The sequence below is a fragment of the Lipotes vexillifer genome, unplaced genomic scaffold, assembly GCF_000442215.2.
Source record: "Lipotes vexillifer unplaced genomic scaffold, Lipotes_vexillifer_v1.1 scaffold77, whole genome shotgun sequence".
Lineage (NCBI taxonomy): Eukaryota > Metazoa > Chordata > Mammalia > Artiodactyla > Lipotidae > Lipotes > Lipotes vexillifer.
The window spans coordinates 2,978,487-3,003,461 of record NW_006792456.1 but is presented as its reverse complement, the minus strand read 5'-3'; the positions used below and the strand labels follow the sequence as shown (position 1 = coordinate 3,003,461).

The following is a 24,975-nucleotide window of genomic DNA, read 5'->3' as shown; positions in this document are numbered from 1 at the left end:
CTTCAGTAATTGTGGCTCGCACGCTCGGTAGTTTTGGTTCACGGGCTTCAGTAGTTGTGGTTCACGGCTCTAGAGTGCAGGCTCAGTAGTTGTGGCACACGGGCTTAGTTGCTCTGCGGCATGTGGGATCTTCCCGGAACAGGGCTCGAACCCCTGTCCCCTGCATTGGCAGGCGAATTCTGAACCACTGCGCCACCAGGGAAGTCCCTTGGCTTGTTTTTTCTTACAGTCTTTATTTCTTCTGTTTGTAAGCACTGAAAAAAAAAATTTTTTTTTTTGGCTGCACATTGCAGCTTGAGGGATCTTAGTTCCCCGACCAGGGATTGAACCTGTGCCTACAGCAGTGAAAGTGCGGAGTCCTAGCCACTGGACTGCCAGGGAATTCCCAGCACTGAAAATTTTAATGCTTCTTTACTGACAGGAGGAGGATGGCATATTTGAACTTTCATTCTGCTTAAACTTTGACCTACCCCTATTGTGAAGATTTTGCTCCCAGACATTGCATTTGGTCAAGGTTCAGTTACAAAAAACAACCACCACCACCACCAACAAAAAAAAACCCCTTCTGGACAGTTAAAACAGAAATAGATTTAACACTGGGTATTAAACAGCTTATGGAGTTGTTGGGAGGACTAGTGAAAGAATCTCTGGGTTAGTGGTTCTCAACCTTAGCTTTGTGTCCCAAGCATCTGGGTTGTTTTTAAGAATATAGATTCTGGGACTTCCCTGGTGGCGCAGTGGTTGAGAGTCCACCTGCCAATGCAGGGGACGCGGGTTCGTGCCCCGGTCGGGGAGGATCCCACATGCTGCAGAGCGGCTGGGCCTGTGAGCCATGGCCACTGAGCCTGCGCGTCCAGAGCCTGTGCTCTGCAACGGGAGAGGCCACAACAGTGAGAGGCCAGTGTACCGCAAAATAAATAAATAAATAAGACTATAGATTCTGGAATCCACTGCAGACACATTGAATCAAAACCTCAGGGAATGTGTATGTGTAGAATTAATAAGGTCCCCTGGTGATTTTAATATGTAGCCAGGGTTGAGAACCACTTTGAGGCTGAGGTTTCAGGATCAATCTCAAGCGAGCTAATGATTCTTCTGCAATCAGGAAACCATGTACTGAATTGGGAAGCTGCTGGCTTTAAAACAATGTCTTTCCTGCCACCATCAGGAAGCTGCCATGTTCTGGAAACTGCCACATCCTGGACGCTGCTACTCCAGAACCTGGTACATGATACTAACTAGTAAAATGCATGTCCTGCACCCTGCCTGTCAGTGCCAAGAGGCCGCAGTCACAGTGACCTCAGTTAATGCCACAGAAAAACTAAGCTCCCCCATTGTGCCTGTCATGGAACCAGCAGCAGAGGGCTCCGGCCTCAGTCACGCCCTCCCTCCACATCTAGCATGGTGTTTCTGATGGTGGATCCTCTATAACAGAAGGAATCCTAATTGCAAGGATGTAGCTTTAACGTTTCCAGCTCTACAGAATAGGAAAGCAAGCTAGAAGGAGATTGGAATGGATGTTGTATACCCATCCTGTGATCTAGCAAAGGCATCATGAAGTAGATGAGTTGTTTTAAACACTGGAGAAGCCTTGATGTCACACAAGCCCAGATCTAAGGGTAAATGTAATTCATACATTTCAGGGAATAAGTGTGTGCGTGTGCATGTGTGTGTGCATGTGTGTAGGTATGTACACTGAGGAGGAATCGGATGGGATGTCTTCCCCTGACAGGCTCCTTGCTTCCATAGGAAAAGCAGACCTGAGACTGGCTCAACTCTGTAAGTCTGTGCTTGGGAGGGGTTAGGAGGGGAAAGGCATATGTTGCCTAATTTTTTGAGTTAGTGTCTGTTCCTTTCTCCTCTTCTCTATCTTGTAGCTATAGCACAGAGCCTGGGCACATTCTGTTTAAAACTTGGCTTTGCTATTTGTTGCCTTTGTGATGTGTCCAAGCAGCAGTATCTGTCATTTTGTCCCCTCTTTAGCTTATCTTAACTTTATCCTTCCCTCATCAAGACCTCTAAATGCATATTTCATGTTTTCTAAAGCACACAGTGCTAAGCATAATATTTTCCCATGGTTTCCTCGCTTCTGGATATGTTGTTATTCATTTTATATATTTTCTTCTTTTGGAAATGAACTATGTTTCCATAACACATTCTTTTCATTAATTGAGGTATGATTATATTTAATTATTTGTTTGTGCTTCTTTATCCAGTTAAGATTTGCTTTAATGCTTTGAAAATCAACTGTTTAATCCTCTTAGTGTGAGCATGACTTACAAGTTCACTAAAAATTTAAATCATGTCCCATATACTGAAATAGTTTAAAAATATTTTAAAATTAATAATTCTGTTCATGCACTACAGTGAGAAATTATTTTGAAATGTTATTATGTGAATATATAACAGGATATTAAAATGGACTTTTGAAAAGTAAACTTTTTATTTTAGGACAGTTTTAAATTTATGAAAAGTATTATGAGGGACTTCCCTGGTGGTCCAGTGGGTAAGACTCCACACGCCCAATGCAGGGGGCCCAGGTTCAATCCCTGATGGGGAAACTAGATCCCACATGTGTGCCACAACTAAGAGCCTGCATGCCACAACAAAAGATCTTGCATGCTGCAACTAAAACATGTCGCAACTATTATGAAGTTAATACAGAGAGTTCCTGTATACCCTACACTCAGTTTCCCCTATTATTAATGTCTTACATTAGTATGGTACATCATTTGTCACAGTTAATGAACCAACACTGAAACCTAACTATTAACTAAAGTTCATACTTTATTCAGATTTCATCAGTTTTTACCTAGTCCTTTTTCTGTTCCAGAATCCCATCCAGAATACACATTACATTTGGTCATCATGTCTCCTTTGGCTCCTCTTGGTTGTTTCTCAGAACATCCTTATTTTTCTTGCCCTTGATAGTTTTGAGTATTATTGATCACATATTTTGCAGAATGAAATGGACCCTTACATTTTAAATTTTATTTTAAAACTTTACATAAAAATTTCAAACATACACAAAATTAGAGAATAGTATAATGAATCCCCATGTACCCCTGATGCAGCTTCAATAACTATCTCCAATTTACTAAGCTTGTTCTATCTACACTGTCGTACTCCCAACCCCGAGGGTTTTATAGCAAGTCCCAAATATAACTTCATAGCATATAACTTCATAGCATAACTTCATAGCATAGCACAACTTCATAGCATAGCACACATATATTTCAGTACATACCTCTAACAGGTAAGGCCATTTAAAAAAATACACCCCCAATGAATAATCACACAACAAATTTAAAGATAATTCTGTAATATTAATAGTCAACCTGTGGTCAAATTTCCCCAGTGGTCTCACAGATGTCTTGAACTTATAAATTCAAATCAGGATCCAAATGAGGTTTATATTGAATTCTGTTGATTTGAAAAATGGGACTTCTGTCTCAGTTTTAGCTGAGACCTGAGACTCAAAACAAATCAATAGTTATACCCACATTACAATCTGGGATGCTAAACTAGCTATGTTGTCCAAAAGGGGTGTTTATAACTGGTTTTAAAATCCTGAGCCCAACACCCTCCTCAGGCTCAAGAGGATTTCTTTGGGGAAAGCTTAGGGGAGCTGTGGCTTCTCCCTCTTTGCCCCTCTCCCACCATGGGAGAGAGAAACAGGGTGTTTTCCCTTCACTGCATGCCTAGTGAGAGGGTCTTTAAAAGAACCACTTGGAGAGCTTGGCTTTTACTCCTTGAAGCTAGAAGGGACTGGTATTTGACCCAGACCCGCGGCAAGTAAAAACGACAGACTGTGGCTGGAGATACCTGAATAAAGCCTACCAAGTGGAGCAGAAAGAGGTGGTTGAATTCAGAGCAAACTGTGACTTCTATCAGTGGTAGGGCAGAAATATGAGTCCCCACAATTAGATGTGATGGGAAGGAGGGATCTGGTCCTGTGGTCATTTTAAAAGAAATCCCACCCATGCAGCCTTCTACCTGGGGGCTAGTCTCTCAGAGGAAACAGGTTTTTAATTTCAACCAGCAGTAACACAAAGCCAAAGTTATTGCTCAGGTTTCAAAATTAAAATTTTCACCTAATTTAATCATGTATGTGAAGAGCTTGCTTACATCTGTTTGCATCAAAAGCCAAATAATCATATACTTATACAGTGTTGGTAATTGCATGTTTAAATTGGTAGAGCCCTTTGAAAAATGATTTGGTAATGTGTATCAGAAACAATACACACTTGTACCCTTTGATTTGGTATTCTAAATTCTACTCTAAATGATTTTTAAATATGGGAAAGAAGCTATATGAAGGAATATTTCCTTCACAATATTTTTTATGGTAGTGAAAAATTAGAGGCAACCTGAGTATGTAACAACAGGGACTTATTAGTAGGTAAACTTATGGTTATAATAGAGTATCATGAAATTACTAAAATATTCATTACAAAAAACTATAACATGGAAAAAGAAAGAATAAAAGTTGAATTTATATAACGATATTAACTACTTAAAACATATATATAAAAGTTGTGTTAGGGTTATGGATTTTTTCTTCTGTTTTTAAAAATTTCTCTAATTATGCACAAATGTTTTTGTTGTTTAAAATTAGCTGAAGCATTAGCAACAATTGCTTAAAATTTTTAGTCTTAGAATCACATATATTGGCAATTCATGCTGAAATGGTACATAAAAATTTGTTTGCTAATTTCAGCTGTTGGCAGACACAGTCAATCTTTTAGCTAAGCAAATGTCAACTGTTGCCATTACGCTTCTAAAATAAAGCTACATAATAATTGGCAGGAGTACTCTTGGGTTAATGTGGAGAAAAGTCAAAGATTGATTAAAAAAAGGAAAATGTCAACCTTCCCAGTCAGTGACAAGATCTTTAATAGGCAGGGACAGGACCCAGTTTGAGATCTTACTTCTTGGAAGGCACAGTACTAGCGGGGAAGACAGTAAATAATTAGGATGAAATCTGGTAAGCACTTGCACAGGCAACTGAACAGGATATGGGAAGATTTGGGAACTGGAATAGGTATTCTGGATAAAGTAGATCCAAGAGCAAAGATTTTTTTAAAGTCACGTGTGTTCAGAGAGCTGAATAACTCAAAGTGTCTTGACAATAGGTTACCTATAACCTATAGGATGGGTAGAAGCAGGTAGTAAGAGGTTAGTGGAGGCTGAAGACCTTCAGTTTTATTTGGAATGCAGTGTAGAGACTTTGAAGTCATTGAAAAGAATGACATAAGATCTATGTTGATTCTAGGGTCTGCATGGAGTGAACTGGAAGGGAGATGAGAGGAAGATGTAAGTTGTGAGGATTCTGCAATAAACCAGGATCTTCATTACATAAAATTACCGGATTAGCGCTTCCAGAATATATTTTACTGTAAATGATTTAACCACATTCCAAGCAAGTTTTAGATGATTTTTGGTGCTAATAGAATTGGCACATAATATTGAATCAGATTGCAGAGGATTATTTTAATTATATGGCCAGATGCAGAGAAATATGTAACGATATCGAAGCCAACAAATATGTTGAGAAAGGCAAATTCTCACAAGTAAAAGGATTTTGCTTTCTAGAAGGCAGCAGATTATCAATAGCTGTATACAGATTCTCTGGAGCTGTGGGTTGCTTTAACACTTCATAACAGCTCACCAGGAAGTAAAATTTCCTAAAGTATAAACTGCTTTAACCTTCTAGGCAATTGGGGGCATTGCTGAACAATGATCAAGATCATAAAAAAGCTATACGAGTTCACAGCAGACAAGATTTTTTGTTTCCATTAAAGTTTCTTGTCCCAGAATATATCACAATCCATTTAGAATATGGATTCAGGCCCAAAGCTTTTCTGACTCAACAGAAAAGAGGATGCAGATGTCACCTTAAGAACGGCTCAAAATCGCCTGATAGATTTGGCAGTTACCTAAACGTTTAATAAAAATTTACTCACTAACCAAATACTCTCAGTCACCGAGCTAGCAGGTCTTTCATTTCAAAAGAATCATTTTGGGGTACCAAACTATGGACATCTGGGCCAAGCCTCCGCTTTTATTTAAATACAAACACTGACAAAGAAGCGCAGCGGTTCGTTAAATCCCAGGGACGCGTAGCTGGCATCCCTCCCGGGAAGCGAGTCTGGTTCCACCACGAGGGAGGGGCAGGGAAAGGAGACCTCGGGCGCCAGGAACCTAGCGGGCTCTTCCTTCCAGGCGTCCCGGGCTGCCCTCACTACCAATCCCCGCCGTCTCATTTGCCGCCTTCCGACGCGTGACCCCGGCGCGCTCGCGTCCCAGGCCGGTGACAGGCGCAGGGTGCGCAGAGCGGTCCCATGTGCGCCCTCCCTCTCGCGGCCGCTGCAGTCACCGCGCCCCGAATCCAGCTCCAGCTCCTCGGCAGAGGCCTCGCCGCCGCCATGTCTACCGCCATGCCACTCAAATCCGTGGACTACGAAGTGTTCGGGAGAGTGCAGGGTAGGGGACCCCCTTACAGTGGGAGATCAAAGAGGTGTTGGGGAGGAAGAGTAGGAAGCTTCGACAAGCACACCCCATCTAAAGGACGCCCTGCCCCGTAGCGGCTGGGACTTCCGCTCGGCCATGACACAGCAGCCACGGGTGGGAAGGAGGCGAGGGGCGCATGCGCAGAAGAGCTGGGTTGGGCGGGATGGGGGCGGTGGGGGGGGGAGAGCGGAGCCGGGGAAAGACTGGGAGAAGGAGGAACAGCCGGGCGTGGGGAGTGGGCCACATAAGGGGGTGCGGGGAGTGCGGACCGAGAGGACAAAATGAAGTGGGGGAAGGAAAGAAGAGAGGGTCTTTGAACTAGTGGTCCCTGTTACTTACCACTGAACTACTGCGCTTGACTTGAGTTCAGGATGGACACCTAAGATGGTGTTTGAGGGTTCTCTTTGTAGGAGATTATACTTTTTTTTTTTCCTGTATAGCTCCTGAAAGAATTATTAAGTTGTTATCTAATTTTTGTTTCATTATAAGTTTAAATCATTGTAGAGGATGTCATGTCTGGCTTATTGTAACTATCGTTATTTCTAACTTAAAATGTTAAATCACTGAAATTTATCCAATGGAATATAAATATGGTAGTGATTTAATATTTGCCATCATTCATTCAAAGCAAAGCTTTTTAACAGTGGGAAATTTTGCATCATACCTTTTCCTCTTTGAATTTGATTTCCATTCCATTTCCCCCACAGAATTTTTTCCTATTGTTATGCTTGAGCAATTTCTAATTGGTCACCTACCAAACTTCTCTGCAATATGTATGTGCATATGTATGTGTATATATATACACACATACATATATTTTCTTAATTTCCTTTGACCATAAAGCTCTATTTTTTTTTCTTTTGGCTTGAGTTACTATTGTGACTTATTAGAATACACTTGATGAAAATAATATAAATACATTTAAAAGTGTGGTAAACATTATTAAAATTTAAAAGGTAAATTTGTTTTGGAAATTTATTTCTTAAGGGGAAAGCTGGGGGTTTTATGGAACATTGATTAAAGGGTTGAGTTATCTTTGTATTTTGGTATTCTAGAGGTTTTTACACTTTAGGGCAGTGTACCAAGATAAGAAAAAGGATGGGTGAATGTATGCCTTTTGTAAAGAAATAGATCTTTCTTTCAAAGGGTAACTGTAGGAAGGGAGGTAGGGAAGGAGAATCATGGCGGATTACAGGTGTCTCCTCAGACAAGTCAGTTTTAGGGGAAAAAAAAATATGGAAGTTCGAGATACAGAAATTGATTACTTAAAATTATTCATGCTTTGTACCCTTTAGAATGTCTTCGGTACACCCAGGGGTATGGTATTCTAGATTGAAAACTACCCCAAAAAGTCATTGAAACATGTATATAAAAATGAAAATGGTGGCAAAGATCACTTGACAAACTATTTGGTCTACTGGACAGAGACGGGAGTAGTTAAGGAGCATTTGTGTGTGCATGTGTGTGCACATTTGTGACGTTTACAGAGGGTGTACCACATGCTGAGCATTCTATTATTTACTTAATCTTCATCACAAGTTTGTGAGATATATGTCTTAGTACTGTTTTAACAATGATAAAATAGGTAGAGTGTCAGTAACTTGGACAAGCCGTTAGTCGACAAATGGGATTTGATCCTGCATCTCTCTAACTCTAAAACCTTCACTTTCCCATTAGATGAGGTTTTCTGATAACACATAATGTATTTCTATTAATTTTAACTATGTAATTGCACTTTGTCCATATGGTGGTCACATGGTGTATGAAGATCAGTTTGGGGCAACAGTATACGTAATAGGAAAGAGAAATGTACAATATATAAAGAGTGGGGTTTAAAAATCAGCTTTAGGGCAATAACTGTTGCTTACAGTATGTTAAATGGAAGAGAGTACATGCATGCTTTTGATTTATCAAGGCCTAGTATGTGGGACAAATTCACAATCACATATCTGCACACATATACACCAACATTTGCTGAGAATTTAGGATGTGCCAAACTCTGTACTCATTTAATCATCAATCCTGTGACCTCAACCATTTTCCTCATTTAACAAATGGAGAAATTAAGGCATAGTGAAGTAACTTTCCCGGGTTACAGAGTGAGTTAAGTGGTGGCGCTGGGATTTGAACCTTGACAGTTTTATAGAAGGGCCCATGCTCTTAATCACTATATATCCTACTGATCCTCCTCTCAATACCTTTTCCACCTTTATTTTGCCTTCCTCTGAACCTATGAACCGAACACCTACATACACTGATGCCGGACATTTGGACCTAGCCATCTAGACCATTCCAGATGATTCTGAGCATGTTTTTATGTTTTTTTTGGCTCCAAGGAAGTTTGACCTTGTCAGTAGGCAGTCAGCACATTCAAAACTGCAGCCTCTGACTCTCTCTTTGTTGCTTGCTGGCACTATCACTGTTGCTGTATATCAGTCTGTGTCTCACAGAACTGCTCACAATTTTTTAGTGGATTACCTAAGAAATAAATACAAACCACTAGCTTTTTGTCTGAGTCGTAATGATAGTGTAGAAATAATTAACAATAAATGATAAAAATTTTTAATTTTACTTTAATAATGTAAAATGGAGAATGATTAAAGGGATCTTTAAAAAGTGTGGAATAATAAAATCTTAGTGAATACTCACTTGTTAGAAATAATGGCTATGAAGGTAAATTTACAATGGAGGAAGCTATAATTAGGAACATTGAATATGGACAAGATATAGATTGATAAATAAAATTGTCATTAAAATATTTAAATGAAAAATATTCTTAATGAAAATTGCTTCAATGATATAAAAATTAATATGGAAAATGACTTAACTGTCTTGTTCTGATGGAAAATTGATCAGTGAATTGAATTAGCTTGACGGAGCTTATGACAGAAAATATTTTCTAACCAAAAACAGGGTATGCTGTTATATTTGTATTTAGAATGTTTGAATTTAAGTCATCCTTGGTGCCAAAATGGTAGTCAAAATGTTCTAGGGGTCAAATACACTCTGCCTTGTTCTCTAATACACACACCCTAATTTGCAAACAGATTGCATTTCAAGAACTAGTTTATAAATTGGTTGTTTGAAGTTCAGGAAAATACATTTATAGAAACAATATTATAAATAGTGGGCTTATTTCTCAGGCCTTTCGGTAAAGTCCACTTGTAGAGCTATAGGCTTGTTGACAGAAATAATCAATAAACAATCTATAATTGGAATAGAAAAGAGTTGTATTTCAGCCAAACTGAGGACTATAGCCAGGGAGACAGTCTCTCAGGTAATTCTGAGGAACTGCTCTGGAGAAGCATGGTTTCCAGCACAGTTTTATATCTTGTCAGAACAAAGAACATCTAACAAATCAGCGATTCATTCCTTCAAGGTTTCAAAAAAACAGATCAGCATGTACACAGTGAGCCAGTATGTCCTTGGCACCTGGGAAGAGAGTCCTATCATTAAAGAAGTACCAGCATTGGCATCCCAGAAAGGGAGGCATTTAATCTTTATTTTTAACATGGACATTCTTTACTTCTGGTTAAGGTGCCCTTTTCTTTAACAGTTAAAGCAGATGTACAGCGTTTGATAAGCCACAAACAGGCTCTTTTAGTTAGCATAAAAGTCAAGTTAATTCCTGAATAAGCCAGAATGACTTTCCCATACCTCAATATGTGAACATTTCTTCCATCAGGCTGCTGCTGCTCTCCATTGCTGCTTCCTTCCCTCTATTTCTTCTTTTAATAATTTTTTTGTTTGTTTTAGAACAGTTTTAGAATTATAGAAAAGTTAGAAAAGATACTATAGAGAGTTCCTGTATACTCTACATCCAGTTTCCCCTACTGTAAACATCTTACATTAGTATGGTATATTTGTCACAACTGGTGAGCCAGTATTGATATATTATTTTTAACTAAAGTCTATACTTTATTCAGGTTTCCTTAGTTTTTACCTAAAGTCCTCTTCTGTTCAGGATTCATCTAGGCTATCACATTACATTGAGTCATCTTGTCCCCTTAGGCTCCTTTACACTGTGATAGTTTCTCAAACTTGCCTTGTTTTCCATGACCTTGGCAGTTTGGAGGAGTACTTTGATGCTAGGTACCTTGTAGAATGCTCCCACACTGGTATTTGTCTGGTATTTTTGTTGTAAGACTGAGGTTATGGGTTATCGGGAAGAGGACCACAGAGGTAAAGTGCCGTTCCCATCAGCATATCAAGGGTACATGACTTATCACTGTTGAGGTTAACCTTGATCACCTGGCTGAGATAGTGTTTGTCCACTGTTGTTACTCTTTTTTTCCCCTCCCTTTCCATCCTCTACTTTATTTCCATATTCTCAAGAAGCTACATGTTTTTTTCCCACCAATTTCTGTTACATTGCGGGCTTTGGGATGAGGGATAGGGGAGTAGGGGACTGACCTCCTGGTCAGTTTTTAGAGCATTTGTAACTATGGCATGGCTTATAATGTTCCTATAAATGTTTAATTACAATTACATCAAGAATAATCTGAAAATTTGAAAGAGAAATTGATTAAGCTGTGTATAGGTGCTTTACCAACTCTCAGGTAAATACTGACGACACTTGTAGAAATGGACTGTGGCAATCTGTTTGTTTACCTGTGCGTTAGAAATTTAACAGTTTGTTTTTGATGGGATTGACTCAGATTTAGAATGGGAGTAACTTATTAGACTACAGAAATAAATAGAGATTTTCTTTAAGATTGCTTAAAATGAAAATTAGGATAATTACTAAATAGCTTTGTCACACACCGCATAATTTAGGTGTATACATTTTTCCTTACGTAGACAGGTAAGTGGAAAAGTTATGTTTTAGAGGTTGAAAATTTTAGTACATTAAAGTCAAGAAATATGATTAACTCTAATTCCCTTTCTCATCTTTCTTCCTATAGCATTTCATTTGTAGTTATGTTCTACTTCTTGTTTTTACTTCTCCAAATCCATCCTCCCTTTTTAAAAAAAATATTTATTTATTTATTTGGTTATGCCGGGTCTTAGTTGTGGCATATGGGATCTTTAGTTGTGGCATGTGGGATCTAGTTCCCTGACCAGAGATCAAACCTGGGCCCCCTGCATTGGGAGCATGGAGTCTTACCCACTGGACCACCAGGGAAGTCCCTCTCCTTTCAACTATATTTATTTGTGTACACCTATCTGTGTCTCTCACTAGACAATAAAGATAGTATTGGGTGGGCCAAAAAGTGCCTTCGGTTTTTTTAAGTAAAAATAAAAGACACATGTTTTAATTTTCACCGAGAACTTTATTGAACAAAGTATTCACCGTTTTGTTCCACTACCTTCTGCCATTTTTCAGGCAACTTCATGATTCCATCTTCCTAAAACTTTTTATCTTTTTGAGCAAAGAACTATTCCAGGTACCTTTTACAGTCTTCCAGGGAATTGAAATTTTTTCCATTAAGATAATTTTGTAAAGACCAAAATAAAGGGAAATCTGAAGGTGCAATGTCTGGTGAATACGGTGGATGAATCAGAACTTCCCAGCCAAGCTGTAACAGTTTTTGCTTGGTCGTCAAAGAAACATGCGGTCTTGCATTATCCTGATGGAAGATTATGTGTTTTCTGTTGACTAATTCTGGACACTTTTCGTCAGGTGCCACTTTCAGTTGGTCTAATTGGGAGCAGTACTTGTTGGAATTAATCGTTTGGTTTTCCAGAAGGAGCTCATATTAGAGGACTCCCTTCCAATCCCAACATATACACAACATCACCTTCTTTGGATGAAGACCGGCCTTTGGTGTGGTTGGTGGTGGTTCATTTCGCTTGCCCCACGATCTCTTCCATTCCACATTGTTGTACAGTATCCACTTTTCATCACCTGTCACAATTTGTTTTAAAAACAGAATGTTTTCATTACATTTAAGTAGAGAATTGCATGCGGAAATATGGTCAAGAAGGTTTTTTCGCTTAACTTATGTGGAACCCAAACATCAAAGCGAATCACATAACCAAGCTGGGGCAAATGATTTTCAGTGCTTGATTTGGATATTTTGAGTGTGTCGACTATCTCCCGCGTGGTATAACATTGATTGTTCTCAATTATTGTTTCAATGTGATCGCTATCAACTTCAACTGGTCTACACGACTGTGGAGCATCATCCAGCGAGAAATCTCTAGCACGAAACTTCGCAAACCACTTTTGACACGTTCGATCTGTCACAGCACCTTCTCCACACACCACACAAATCTTTTTTGGCATTTCAGTTGAGTTTTTACCTTTCTTGAAATAATAAAGCATAATATGCTAAAAATGTTGCTTTTTTTCTTCTATCTCCAATATTAAAATGGGTACACAAAAATTCACCAATTTTGATGTCTTTTTTTAAATGCTCACTGATATGACAAATGTCACATACAATCTAACAAAATTGTTTTGAATGAAGTTAAAGACAACTAAGTGCTACTAGAGCCATCTTATGGAAAAAACTGAACTAACCTTTTGGCCCACCCAATATTTTAAAGGTCAAGCTAGCTTGTTTTTATATCCCCTACAGGCTGTGCTTCTGCTGGGAACTTCCAGAGTATCTCAAATTAAATTCAAGTGTTTGGGATAGTTGGCTTAGAGAAGAAACAGTAGTATATTTGCTGTTTCGACTATTTGAAAGATGCCATGGTGTGTGGCTCCAGGGGACAGATCCTGGATGGATGCTGGAAGGTTAAAGTGAGGCAGAATTTTATTCCATAGAAGGAAGCACTTTCTAACAATTAAGATGTTTAAAGTCATTAAGGGCTGATTTGTAAAGTAGTGACTTGATGACTTCCTGCATTTAAAATTGACACATGCAGTTCAATCCCAGGATGAAGGATTACAGGTTAATATGAAAATTTGATTTTACATGAAAGGATCCTGATGTTTAGAATTCATCATATGGTTTCTTTAAACATCAATACTTCTTTGTAGATTTAAAGTATGATTTGCTTTGCAAATATTCACCTCAGAGTTTCTCCCTGACACATCTTTTCACAAAGCAAGGTCCAGTTGCAGCTGACTGAGCCTTGATTGAGTGGCATATTTTGTTTGAGTCTCTCATAACTGAAGCGGCTGATGTCTGTCCCAGTTTCCAGAGCAGTGTGTCTGTAAAAAAACTGCATGTGTCATATCAGCTTCCCTTCTCTTTAGCAAGCAGGGTGAAAGCAGTGTAGAGAGGCCATGGAAGCCCATGGAAGCAACTTCTCCAGTACAGGTCCTGTCCTGAGAGTGCTCAGTTCATCAGTGCTACTCAACTGCAGAAAATCTGTGTTCACATTCACTTTGTTTTCTATATGGACCTCCCTCTGTTGCACAGAATGCTTCAGACTAGGGATAGGGACTCTCAGAAAGACTCTGAGAAAATTCCAGAGCTTTGAACAGTTAATTCCTGCATGGTTCACTGCTTCACAAAGTTAATGGGCTAGAGGTCCTGACACCTCCTGATACACATTCCTTCTAAGGCTTTAAAATATGGGTTGTGGTTGAGGGACCCAGTAAACAATACCCCTCTTCATTATGTGAGTTATTGACAAGTAAGGCAATGAGTAAAGCAGAGTTTGGGGGATGTGTCTCAATCTTCAGGTAAGTAGATTTTGTAATAATCTGTACTGCAGAATTAAACACACCAACCCAGGCACCAGCAGGGCTTCCTCAACAGAACAGAAGGGATGATTTTCCTTTGAGTAACTAGTTCCCAGAAGGAAGAAGAGGAAGCACCTGGACTATGTATGTTTCTCCTTCCAAACTTAACCATTAGATAAGTCACTGCCTGTCCCCGAGGAGGTAGGAACAGGTAGAGAGTGGCCAGGAGTGACACACTAGCGGATATTTCTCCCCGTTAAAGGAACTATCACACGGGCAAAGAAACTTTCTCCCCCAGAAATAAGCAGTGACATCTAGAGGGAGCTCAACTATTTAGTTCTGGTTGTAATACTTCAAGATGATCTGCAGAGCAGAGTGTTTTGGTGTGGAATGATAGGAGAAGTCAGGGATGTTGTGTGGAGAGCAAATTGGGGAATGACTGTCCTTGTTCTACAGAGAGAGATAGGAAGGACGACGTCACAGTCCTGTTTCCTGCTTTCCTTTTTTGTGTGTGTGACATAAAAAAAAAATTGAGATCTAATTCACATAATATTAAATTCACTCTTGTAACGTGTTCAAACATACTAAATATACAGTGTTTTTTTACTGTATTCACAATCTTTTGCAGCTATCATCACTATCTAATTTAGAATATTTCCATCACCCCAAAAAGAATCCCTGCCCCACAGTTCCCTTTATCAGTCATTCCCCATCCCTTACTTCCCCCGTCCCTCAAGGATGTCACTGCCAAGGTCTCTGTGATTTCCTTGGACTTTCCTTCATGGTTTCAAGATGGCTGCTATCGCTCCAATCATTACATTCACCCTACAGTCAGGAAGAGAGAGGGAACAAGGATGAAACCCCTGACTGAGATAGCCCCTGTCAAAGAGCTTTCTTGAAAGCTTCAACCAGTGACTTGGCTGAACCACTTGACATGGACCACCCCTTATAAGGAAGATCGGTAAATATAGAAGAGCATGTTGCTGCCTCAAGTAAAATCAGAATTCTGTTAGAAAAGCAGAAGGGGAAAATGGCAACTAACAGTGTCTGTCACAGATATTCATATGTTAAATACATTTAACAGCACAGTAATTACATTTGGTAGTCTTTCCCAAGTAGTGATACAAAAGGACATACTACAGAATGACTTTGATCTCCCTGGTCTCAATCTCAAAATATTTGGTTTATAACCAAGACAACCTAAATTTCTGTTAAGTACATATTGAATCTTTCACATATGATTTATCTCAGTCTTATTTTTTTTCCATTTATCACTGCTTAAAGCAATGGGCAACACTTGTATTATCTACCTAGTTTGTCAAGCAGTATGAACTTAGCCTAAAATTAAGTCTCTTAAACTTAAAGGACAATCCTTTAGTTATACTGTTTTAAGATCTGTTTAATAAATGTGTGTGTGCCCTTACCATTCATAGTTACAAATACAGCCACCATGTCCTGCTCTAGTCTTCTATCCCAAGTTCTCTAAGTTCTGTAAGACAACCAATTTAACCATTACTTTTTTCAGTTCTTATGGGTGTTAAGCCATTATTTATAAACAACATGCTCATATTAATATTTCCTGATTTGTCAACTTAGGCATTATGTAGTGACTTCTTGCTACCCTTTTTAGTATATAGTATATTATATATAAACACACACATACACACATACACACATCAAACTATATATTATCATTTAGATAAAGCAGTAAAGTTATGCTAGAATCAACACAGAAGTCTTATGATTCTTTCCAGCTTTGAGTGCAGTAAATTTATCATCACTTTGAAATTAAACTTAAACTCTAATCAGTATGGTTGCATCTATATTTATAATGTTAATAATGAATTACTACAGGACAGTAAAACAGTTCACTTAAATATTTATCAGCTGGTTTTTCTTTCACTCATTTATTCAACAACTATGTGCCAAGCTCTGGTCTAGGTGCTGGGGACACAGTGTTGAACAAGACAGAAAAAAAACCCCACAAATAAATACCTAGTAATATCATATGGTAATCGGTTATGCATATCCAGGAAACATATAAGGATGCAGTGCTGTTTTAGATAAATTGGTCAGGGACTATTTCTCTATGGAGATGACATTGGTGCAGAGACATGAATGATGAGAAGGAGCCAGCAATGAGAAGATCAGGGGGAAGAGCATTTCAGACAGAGGGAATAGTAAATGCAAAGGCCATGAGGCAGGAATATGCTTGGCATGTTGAGGGACACGAAGGAGAAAAATTTGGCTGGAATGGAATGAGCAGAGAGGAGTCCTAAGAGATGAGACAGAACATTAGAAAGGGGCCTGGAGGCTGTGGTAACCAGAATGTATTCTATTTTGAGTGTGATAGGGAGCCATCAGAGGGTTTTAAGCTGGGAAAGGAAGTGATTTGATTTTACTTAAGGAAAGAAAACCACCTTGGCTGCTTTATGGAGACTAGACCTTTGGAGGGCAGAACTAGACATAGGGAGACTAGTGAAGGGGGCCATTGCTGTGGATTAGTTGAGAGATTATGATAACTTGGACTAGGGTGTAAAAACATTTTTACACATTTTTCTAGAAACAGTTGAAACGGAATTAAACTATTTTTTAGCAAGTCTTGAAAATGAAGTTTCGGGCTAGAAATAATTGGTAAAATGAGTGCAATGACATGGTTTTGAATATTTAACTATGCGTGGTATCCAAATAGGTCATGATCCTGATTTGGGGACTTTGCACATGCTCTTCCATCTTTAATATTATTCCATTCTCATCATACTAATTTTTGCTCATCATTGAAGTATCAATGTCCCGTTTTCAATAAGCCTGCCCTAAAAGTACCCAAGACTGGGTGGGTCATTTGTCCTGTGAACTCCCACTTGCATCCTGGTTTATGCATCTTTCAACTCATAATTGTTCTATGTTTTATTTATTTTTAAAGTTTTATTTATTATTCTTTTTTCCCCAGTTTTATTGAGATATAATTGCCATACAGCACTATATAAGTTTAAGGTGTACAGCATGATTTGACTTACATCATGAAATGATTATCACAATAAGCTTAGTGACTATCCATCATCTCATATAGATACAAAATAAAAAAGAAATAAATATTTTTCCTTGTGATGAGAACTCTTATGAGTTACTCTCTTCACAACTTTCATAACTCATATTTCATAAGTTAATTTTATTTATCATGTTGTACATCACATCCCTAGTACTTATTTATCTTATAACTGGAAGTTTGTACCTGTTGTCTTCTACATTTTAATTGCCATTTTACTTGTCTATCTTTCTCACTATACTGTAAGCTCCTAGATGGCAGGACTGTCTTATTTACTCATCTCATTCTCTGCAAAATTAGACAATGAATATTTGTTAAGTGAATAATCAGAATGTCTAAAAGTGTGCTTAGTTTTTAAAAAATTTATTTATATATTTGGTTGCACCAGGTCTTAGTTGTGGCAGGTGGGCTCCTTAGTTGCGGCATGTGGGCTCCTTAGTTGTGGCATGCAAACTCTTAGTTGCCGCATGCATGTGGGACCTAGTTCCCTGACCAGGGACTGAACCCAGGTCCGCTGCATAGGGAGCACGAAGTCTTATCCACTGCGCCACCAGGGAAGTCCCTAGTGTGCTTATTAAATATATGAGTTGCCGGGCTTCCCTGGTGGCACAGTGGTTGAGAGTCCGCCTGCTGATGCAGGGGACACGGGGTCATGCCCTGGTCCAGGAAGATCCCACATGAGGGAACCCACAAAAAAAAAAAAAAAAAAAAAAAAAAAAAAAAAAAAAATATATATATATATATATATATATATATATATATATGAGTTGCCTGATTCTTAGATCATGTCTGTGTGAAAAGAACATTTCATTAGCAGACTGGAGTAGGTAATTTCCTTAACCCTGCAATGTGTTGGATAACTCTTAAAAATTCCTCAAATCCTGTCACCTTAAGCAAATGGCATTTTTGTCATCAGTAAATAGATGGTGGAAGGGCTGCTGGGAATTCATAAATGTTGAAAGGATGTCTCTGTTCACCGCGGGTGGAGTGGGGTGGAGTGGGCAGCTTGTTGTTAACCTCCCTTTCTGGCAGCTCCTGTGTTTCTGGCAGTAAGTAGTAACCGTGGAGGGAGCAACCTAAGTGACAGGCTGCCTGCTCTGCTCCAGCACCAAGTCCAGTTAGAGTGCAGGACAGGGTTTTTTGTCTTTTCATTGTCCATGGTTTCTTTCAAGTAGTGCTGTTGACTTGTAAAATAGCTGAGGCAATATTGACATGCAAGTACATGATTTATTACCAACACGAATTTGAACAGCATGAATGAGAAATGCATCAGACCTGCAGTACCCTACAAGATTGGAGTTTTCCCCTTTGTGATGCAATTCTTCACCTGAAATATAAATCCTTTTCAAACGTTTCCCAGACCTTCCTTTAAGGTGGAACCAACCCGTTGATTCTAAACTTTAGCGGGCATAAAAGTCACCTGGAGAGCATGTTAAAATTGGATTCCTGGATGCAGCCTGCAGAGTTTCTGTTTCTTTAGTCCTGGGGAGGAGCTTGACAATTTGATTTTCTAAAAACCTCTCAGGTGATGCTGGTGCCTCTGGTTCACGGACCGGTCTGAATAGGAAAGAGCTGGACTATATGTTTCCAATTTCTGTTTACTTCAGTTGCATGTGCTTTCTTTTCTTAATGCTAACATCATTTGGGGCTGTTCACTGTTGAGAAACTCAGAGGGGAATATGCACAATAGGCCTGGACCCAAACCTTCAACTCTGCTTAGTCAGTGTCTTCTGGGATCCCCTCACTCCAGGAAAAGATGACTGCACACTTCTCCACAGTTCTGCCTGTTTTGTCTCTTCTACATGGTCTGGTTAACCTGAAGTTTCTCTTGAATTTTCTGCCCATTCCTTTTATATCTACTGACTCATGTCTTTCCCTCCATCTATATAACATTACCTTTCTGGTTCTTCAGATCAATACTCCCCACTCATCCTTCCCTCACATTTATAGGTATCTTTTAAAATATTTTTTATAGCCCCATAAGAATTTCATTTGTGATACTATCCTGTCTTTGTTGCTCCACTACTCTTTTTTTCTTCGTATTCATTTGGTACCACAATACACTACCCTCAGGAAACAAATGATACTCCTTGTTATTATAAATCCGCTTACAAAACTACAAAAAATTACCCAAGCCACTGATCTTGTCTTCTGTATCCTCTTAACCAGGCTCAATTGCTGTTTGGAGAAGCAATATCTTTTGACCTCTCTGAGACTGATTTAATCTATCCCCTGTGATTTGCCTATTTTTTTTTTCTAATTTTTAAAAATTGAGGTATAATTTACATTCAGTAATATTCACCCTTTTTAGTATACAGTTCAATGAGTTTTGGTAAATGCATACAGTCATGTAACCACCACCACTACCAGCACAACTGAGACATAAAACAGTCCAATCACGCCAAAAATTTCCCTCGTGCTCCTTTTCGGCACCCCACTCCTTCCCACTCCCGCCCTTGGCAATCACAAATCAGTTTCCTGTCCCTGTAGTTTTGCCTTTTCCAGAAAGTGGAATTAAAATAGAAATGTTTTATTACATTTAAACTTGAATTTAGTCCTTGTATTTAAAGAAGACATTCTATTTATTAATTTATTTTATTTATTTATTTTTGGCTGCGTTTGGTCTTCGTTGCTGCACATGGGCTTTCTCTAGTTGCGGCGAGTGGGGGCTGCTCTTCGTTGCAGTGTGCGGGCTTCTCATTGCCATGGCTTCTCTTGTTGCAGAGCGTGGGCTGTAGGCACATGGGCTTCAGTAGTTGTGGCTCATGGGCTCTAGAGTGCAGGCTCAGTAGTTGTGGTGCACGGGCTTAGTTGCTCCGTGGCAAGTGGGATCTTTCCAGACCAGGGCTCGAACCCATGTCCCCTGCACTGGCAGGGGGATTCTTAACCACTGTGCCACCAGGGAAGCCCCTAAAGAAGACATTCTCAAAGCTGAGGGTGGGTAAGTTTTATGCCAGCACACTCAACTGTTCTTGTAGTAATTATTTTGTTTTATGTAGCATTTTAAAATAGAAGGAATATGCAGTTTGGCGTTTCATTATACTTTGGTTTCAGGATATTATTCTTTTTCTTCAAAAATAACCTTCCTTTTCTCTTTTTGTTTTAAAAGAAAAGAATTTTTAAAAACCACTTTCTGAATGCATTCAGATATTAAAGGTTTTGTTCATTTCATTTACTTACTATTTAATAAACTAGATGAAAGCTAAGTCAGGAAATATATAATATTTTTAGAGGTAGACACCCTGACATTTCTTTTCATCTTTCTCTTATACAGGTGTTTGCTTCAGGATGGTAAGTCACCAATCTGTTTATTATTTTTTGCCATCTCCCTCCCACCCCCACTGTTATTTAGTCACAGAGACAGAGCAGTTATCTACTTAGTGCTAATCTATTGCTAATTTCCTGTCCTTGACAGTGAATGAAGAAATATTTGTATTTCTTTCAAGTTACTGGTTGAGATTTTTATTAAGGATGTCTTTTAAAAGTAGCCTATTAAAAACATTACAGCCTTCCTAGTTTTCCGTTAATATTTCTATGAATTTCGAAAGTACCTCTCTTGGGGTGATCCAATTAAACATTTTGATTAGGTACATTTAATACACAGTATGGGGTCTTCCACTTGTTCTGGATGGAAGAATCTCTCCAGTCAAGGGTACATATCTTGAATTGCAAAATGAGAAAAGCCCATTGTTGCACAAGGAAGTGGTTCCTAGGTTTTTAAAGTTAAAACCCCTTGCTGCCTTTTAGATATTTATTTTAAAGTATTTATTTTAAAATATTTATTTATTTTAAAATACTTTAAAAATATCGATTTTTAAAATACAGTACTCTTTTCCTAAAAGTTAAACGTGGCATGTATTCTCACCCACTGTTTGAGCTGGGAATCACTAGCTAGGTCTCTGTTCCTAACCTCTAAGGGTTCTAACAGGTTCCCACAAGTCAAGTCTCTGCCTTTTGAGATAGTCGCATCCCCTGGAGTTCAGATTGTGTCCTTTTTCATTGTTATCTGTGAAGGCATGACATTTTCAGAACCCAGCCCTTCCAGCAATCCTAGCTGTAATCATCTTGGTTTGTGCTGCTTCATTTAGTTGGGGACGTGGAGTGTAGAGCTCTTGGTCACCCTGGCCTCCAAACAGGAGACGAGCATGTTTCTAAAAAATGCTGGTATTCTGGCTTCACAAGAATTTTAGTGTGATGTAGTTAAAGTAATGCAAGATAAAAATGTTTCTAGGTTTGCTTGTGCTGGTAGCATAATTTAATTTGGAATCAGGAAAAGGAATTTTTAAAAACTATTACGAATAATAGGAGAAATAAATTTACTCAGGCAATTTTAACAATTGCGTGGCAATTCCAGAGTCAACAGAGAACACTGGAATCTTTTAATCCAATACTTTATGTTGATCATAACTGGATATTTTTGCTCAGTGATTAAGAATCTTGGAGTGATCATCATTTGAAACCCAGATTGACAGTGTAATTTAGCATTAGCAGGTTGTGACGGCAATGCAACTGAGCTTTATGGATTCCAAAACACACCATGGAAATTGTTTTCTGAAATAATTCCCACCATCAGTTTATTTTCTCATAACGTGCTTGTCTTTACTGAATGTGGAATTTAGCACACACACACAAAATACCATTTAAACGAAAGTTTTTGTAAATATAGGTATTACTATGGGTCAGCTACACAATCTTTGGCATAGACTATATTTTAAAGGAATCAGCTTTTTTGTGACCATAACTTTTTGAATGTTAGAATCAAGTATGTTGTAAATTCAGACCTTTGATGATGGACGTCATCTCTCTTGTTTTCTCCTGAAACCAGTACACCGAAGATGAGGCAAGGAAATTAGGGGTGGTTGGCTGGGTGAAGAATACCAGCAAAGGCACTGTGACAGGCCAAGTGCAAGGCCCCGAAGAGAAAGTCAATTCCATGTAAGTAATAAGACTAATAACACACTCATGCAACTTATGAACTTATTTCAATGTTTGGTTGTACAATAAGAATAGAATTGATGGACCAAATTTAGTTTGTAGATTATCACTAAACCAACATGCTTTTAGGCAGACCAGCAAAGAAATTTTCAGAGTTGAGAGTGGAATTTCTACGTCTAGGAATGGATTTCCCATTTGGGCAGGCCCTCAGAAAGAGCAGTGGCATCACTCTCCAATCTGTATGAAATGTGTTCTGTTCAGTCTCCTCTAATATGAGGGAAACATCCAGGGTCAAGTATTTCTCATCTGAAGTGGTTGTGACAGAAGCATAGTGCTTTAGGATGGTTCTTGAAGTTCTTAAAGAGCCTGCAAGGCAAAAAGTTGCCATTTCCTTTGTATTGTTTAAGTATCTTATTTATCTAATTGTAATTTTATTTTTACTGTCAATGAAAGTGTGTTTGATGAGCTGTATAGTTACCATAATATGAGTCCTTGCAGTGCAAAGGAGCTCAGATTCAGTTGTAGGGAAAAAAGTGCCTTGTGTACACAGTGTCATTTTCAAAGACATTATCTTTTCAGCTTCCTAATTGCCACTGCTCTCTGTAGTCTTATTTTTTAAATAAAAATTGCTCCTATTTATTGAGCATTTGCAACATGTTAGGTAATGTGCTAAACACTTTACATGGATTATCTCATTTAATCTTCACAACATGTCTTACGAGGTAGCTACTCGTTAATACTCAATTTACTTTTTCATTTGCAATTTATCTTTGTTTTCTTTACTTAATGTTTTCAGATTTCAAGAGCAATACTTTTTTACTTGTTGTAATAAGTGAAGTAATAAAACGTAGAGAGGTATAAAAGCAAAGTTAGGTATCGGCCCCTCCTTTCTACTTCCTTCCCCTTTATGTAACCTGAGCCAGTGGCTTTGTGAATCCTATCCAAAGCTTTCTTTTTCACTTAAAAATACTTAATTGTACGTTTTAAATTAGGGTGTTGCATGCTTTTACTGAAATAGAATACTTCATGCATATTTTTCTGTAACTAGTATTTTTTACTTTATGGACGTTCAACAATCAAGAAATATATATAAGTACCAATTCCTTATTTTTTCTAATTTCTTTATGTATAGGTACATATTTGCATTTGTGCATAAACCATACCCCAACTTGAAGAGTGGGGTCCAAAGTTCAATTTCGTAAAATGTGGGGTAACAGTTAATGGAAAAATTATCTTTTTCAGAAGGATGGTCACAAAATGCACAAATGAGAGGACTGTGAGCAACATTATACAGAACTAATAGTTCAGTGGATGAGAAAATGCCAGATGACTATGATATAGTTTGAGAGTGGGGACCACATGGAGGATGGACGCTCATGCCAATCATGTTATACCCTAATCCATGTTGTAGCAAGTTTTTGATTAATTTCCTTAACATAATCATATCATACATTCTGCCCATTTTTCCTTTCCAACCCCTGCACACCCTTCTTCCCTACCATGCTGCCAGTCATCTGTGTTAGCAACCTGTGTGTTTCCTTCCATGTTTGTCTCCATGTTTGCCTTTACACAACACACACACACACACACACTTGGGTGCACATATATTTGGGGGTTTTGTTCAATGTTTGCTTTTTAAAAATGGGATTGTGGTGTATGCACCTCTCTGCATCTCACTTTTATTTAATTAATTTATTTTTTAATATAAATTTATTTATTTATTTATTTTTGGCTGTGTTGGGTCTTCTTTGCCACGAGCAGGCTTTCCCTAGGCCGCTTTCACTGTGGCAAGCGGGGGCTACTCTTTGTTGCAGTGCATGGTCTTCTCATTGCGGTGGCTTCTCTTGCTGAGGAGCACGGGTTCTAGGCACGTGTGCTCTGTAGTTGTGGCTCGGGGGCTTAGTTGCCCTGTGGCATGTGGGATCTTCCAGACCAGGGCTTGAACCCGTGTCCCCTGCATTGGCAGGCGGATTCTTAACCACTGCGCCACCAGGGAAGTCCATGCATCTCCTTTTATCATTCAAAAATACATCCAGGAAAATCCCTCCAAGTCAAATCGTGTAACACTAATTCATTCTTTTTAATGGTTGCTTAATATTCTACAGTATAGATGTACCATTATTTATTACCTTATTGCTGGGAACTCATTTTGTTACTTTTTATTTTTTTCCGCAGTAAGAGCAATGATGCAATAAACATTTTATTGGTGATTTTATATTTATGAGGTAGATTTCTAGGAGTGTGATTTGTTGGTTGAAGTGTCTTGCATACTTTTAATTTAAAAATATTTGCCTGACTGCTTTTCAGAACAGCTGTAAACAATTACATATTTTTCTATTCATCCTGTTGGCAATCGGTACTGTTGCACTGTCATTTTTCTTTTATCTGATTTGGTGTAGAGTGATATATTATTTTTTTTACTGTAGTTTGCATTTCTCTAATTGATAGTTGGAACATCTTCATGCTATGTGGATTTGTTCTCATGGATTCCCTTCTCACATCCTTTACCAATTTTCTCACTGGATTGCTTGTCTCTTGCCAATTTTTAACAGCATTTTGTATACTGGTGATGACTACTAACTCATTATCTGTTATCTCTTTTCCAAGTATTCCCCAAATCTATCATTTGCCTATTAGTTTTGTTTATGGTAGCTTTTGCAACATAAATTGTTTTTCATTTTTATAAACTTAGATATGGCTATCTTTTCTTTCTGGTTAAAAAACAGATTGTGCGTTGTTTCCTAGCTTTCCTTCTAAACTTTTTGATGCTTTATTTATTACATTAGGCATCTACTCCATCTGGAATTTGTTTCTTATTTATGATATGAGATTGGAGACTATTTTCTACCAGATGGATAGTGAGTCGTGCCAGCACCATTTATTAAATAGTCACTCTTTC

General features: G+C 38.4%; 1 protein-coding gene across 1 annotated transcript in view; it reads left to right on the top strand.

Moving 5' to 3' along the window:
- Positions 1 to 6,364: 6,364 nt before the first annotated feature.
- ACYP2 (acylphosphatase 2) overlaps positions 6,365 to 24,975 on the top strand; it is a 171,698-nt gene continuing 153,087 nt past the window's right edge. Inside the window, exons 1-3 of the mRNA XM_007465686.1 lie at positions 6,365 to 6,486; positions 20,416 to 20,432; positions 21,967 to 22,076. Of these exons, the coding sequence (XP_007465748.1) occupies positions 6,429 to 6,486; positions 20,416 to 20,432; positions 21,967 to 22,076 (185 nt within the window). The 5' untranslated portion in view covers positions 6,365 to 6,428. The remainder of the gene's footprint in view (positions 6,487 to 20,415; positions 20,433 to 21,966; positions 22,077 to 24,975) is intronic.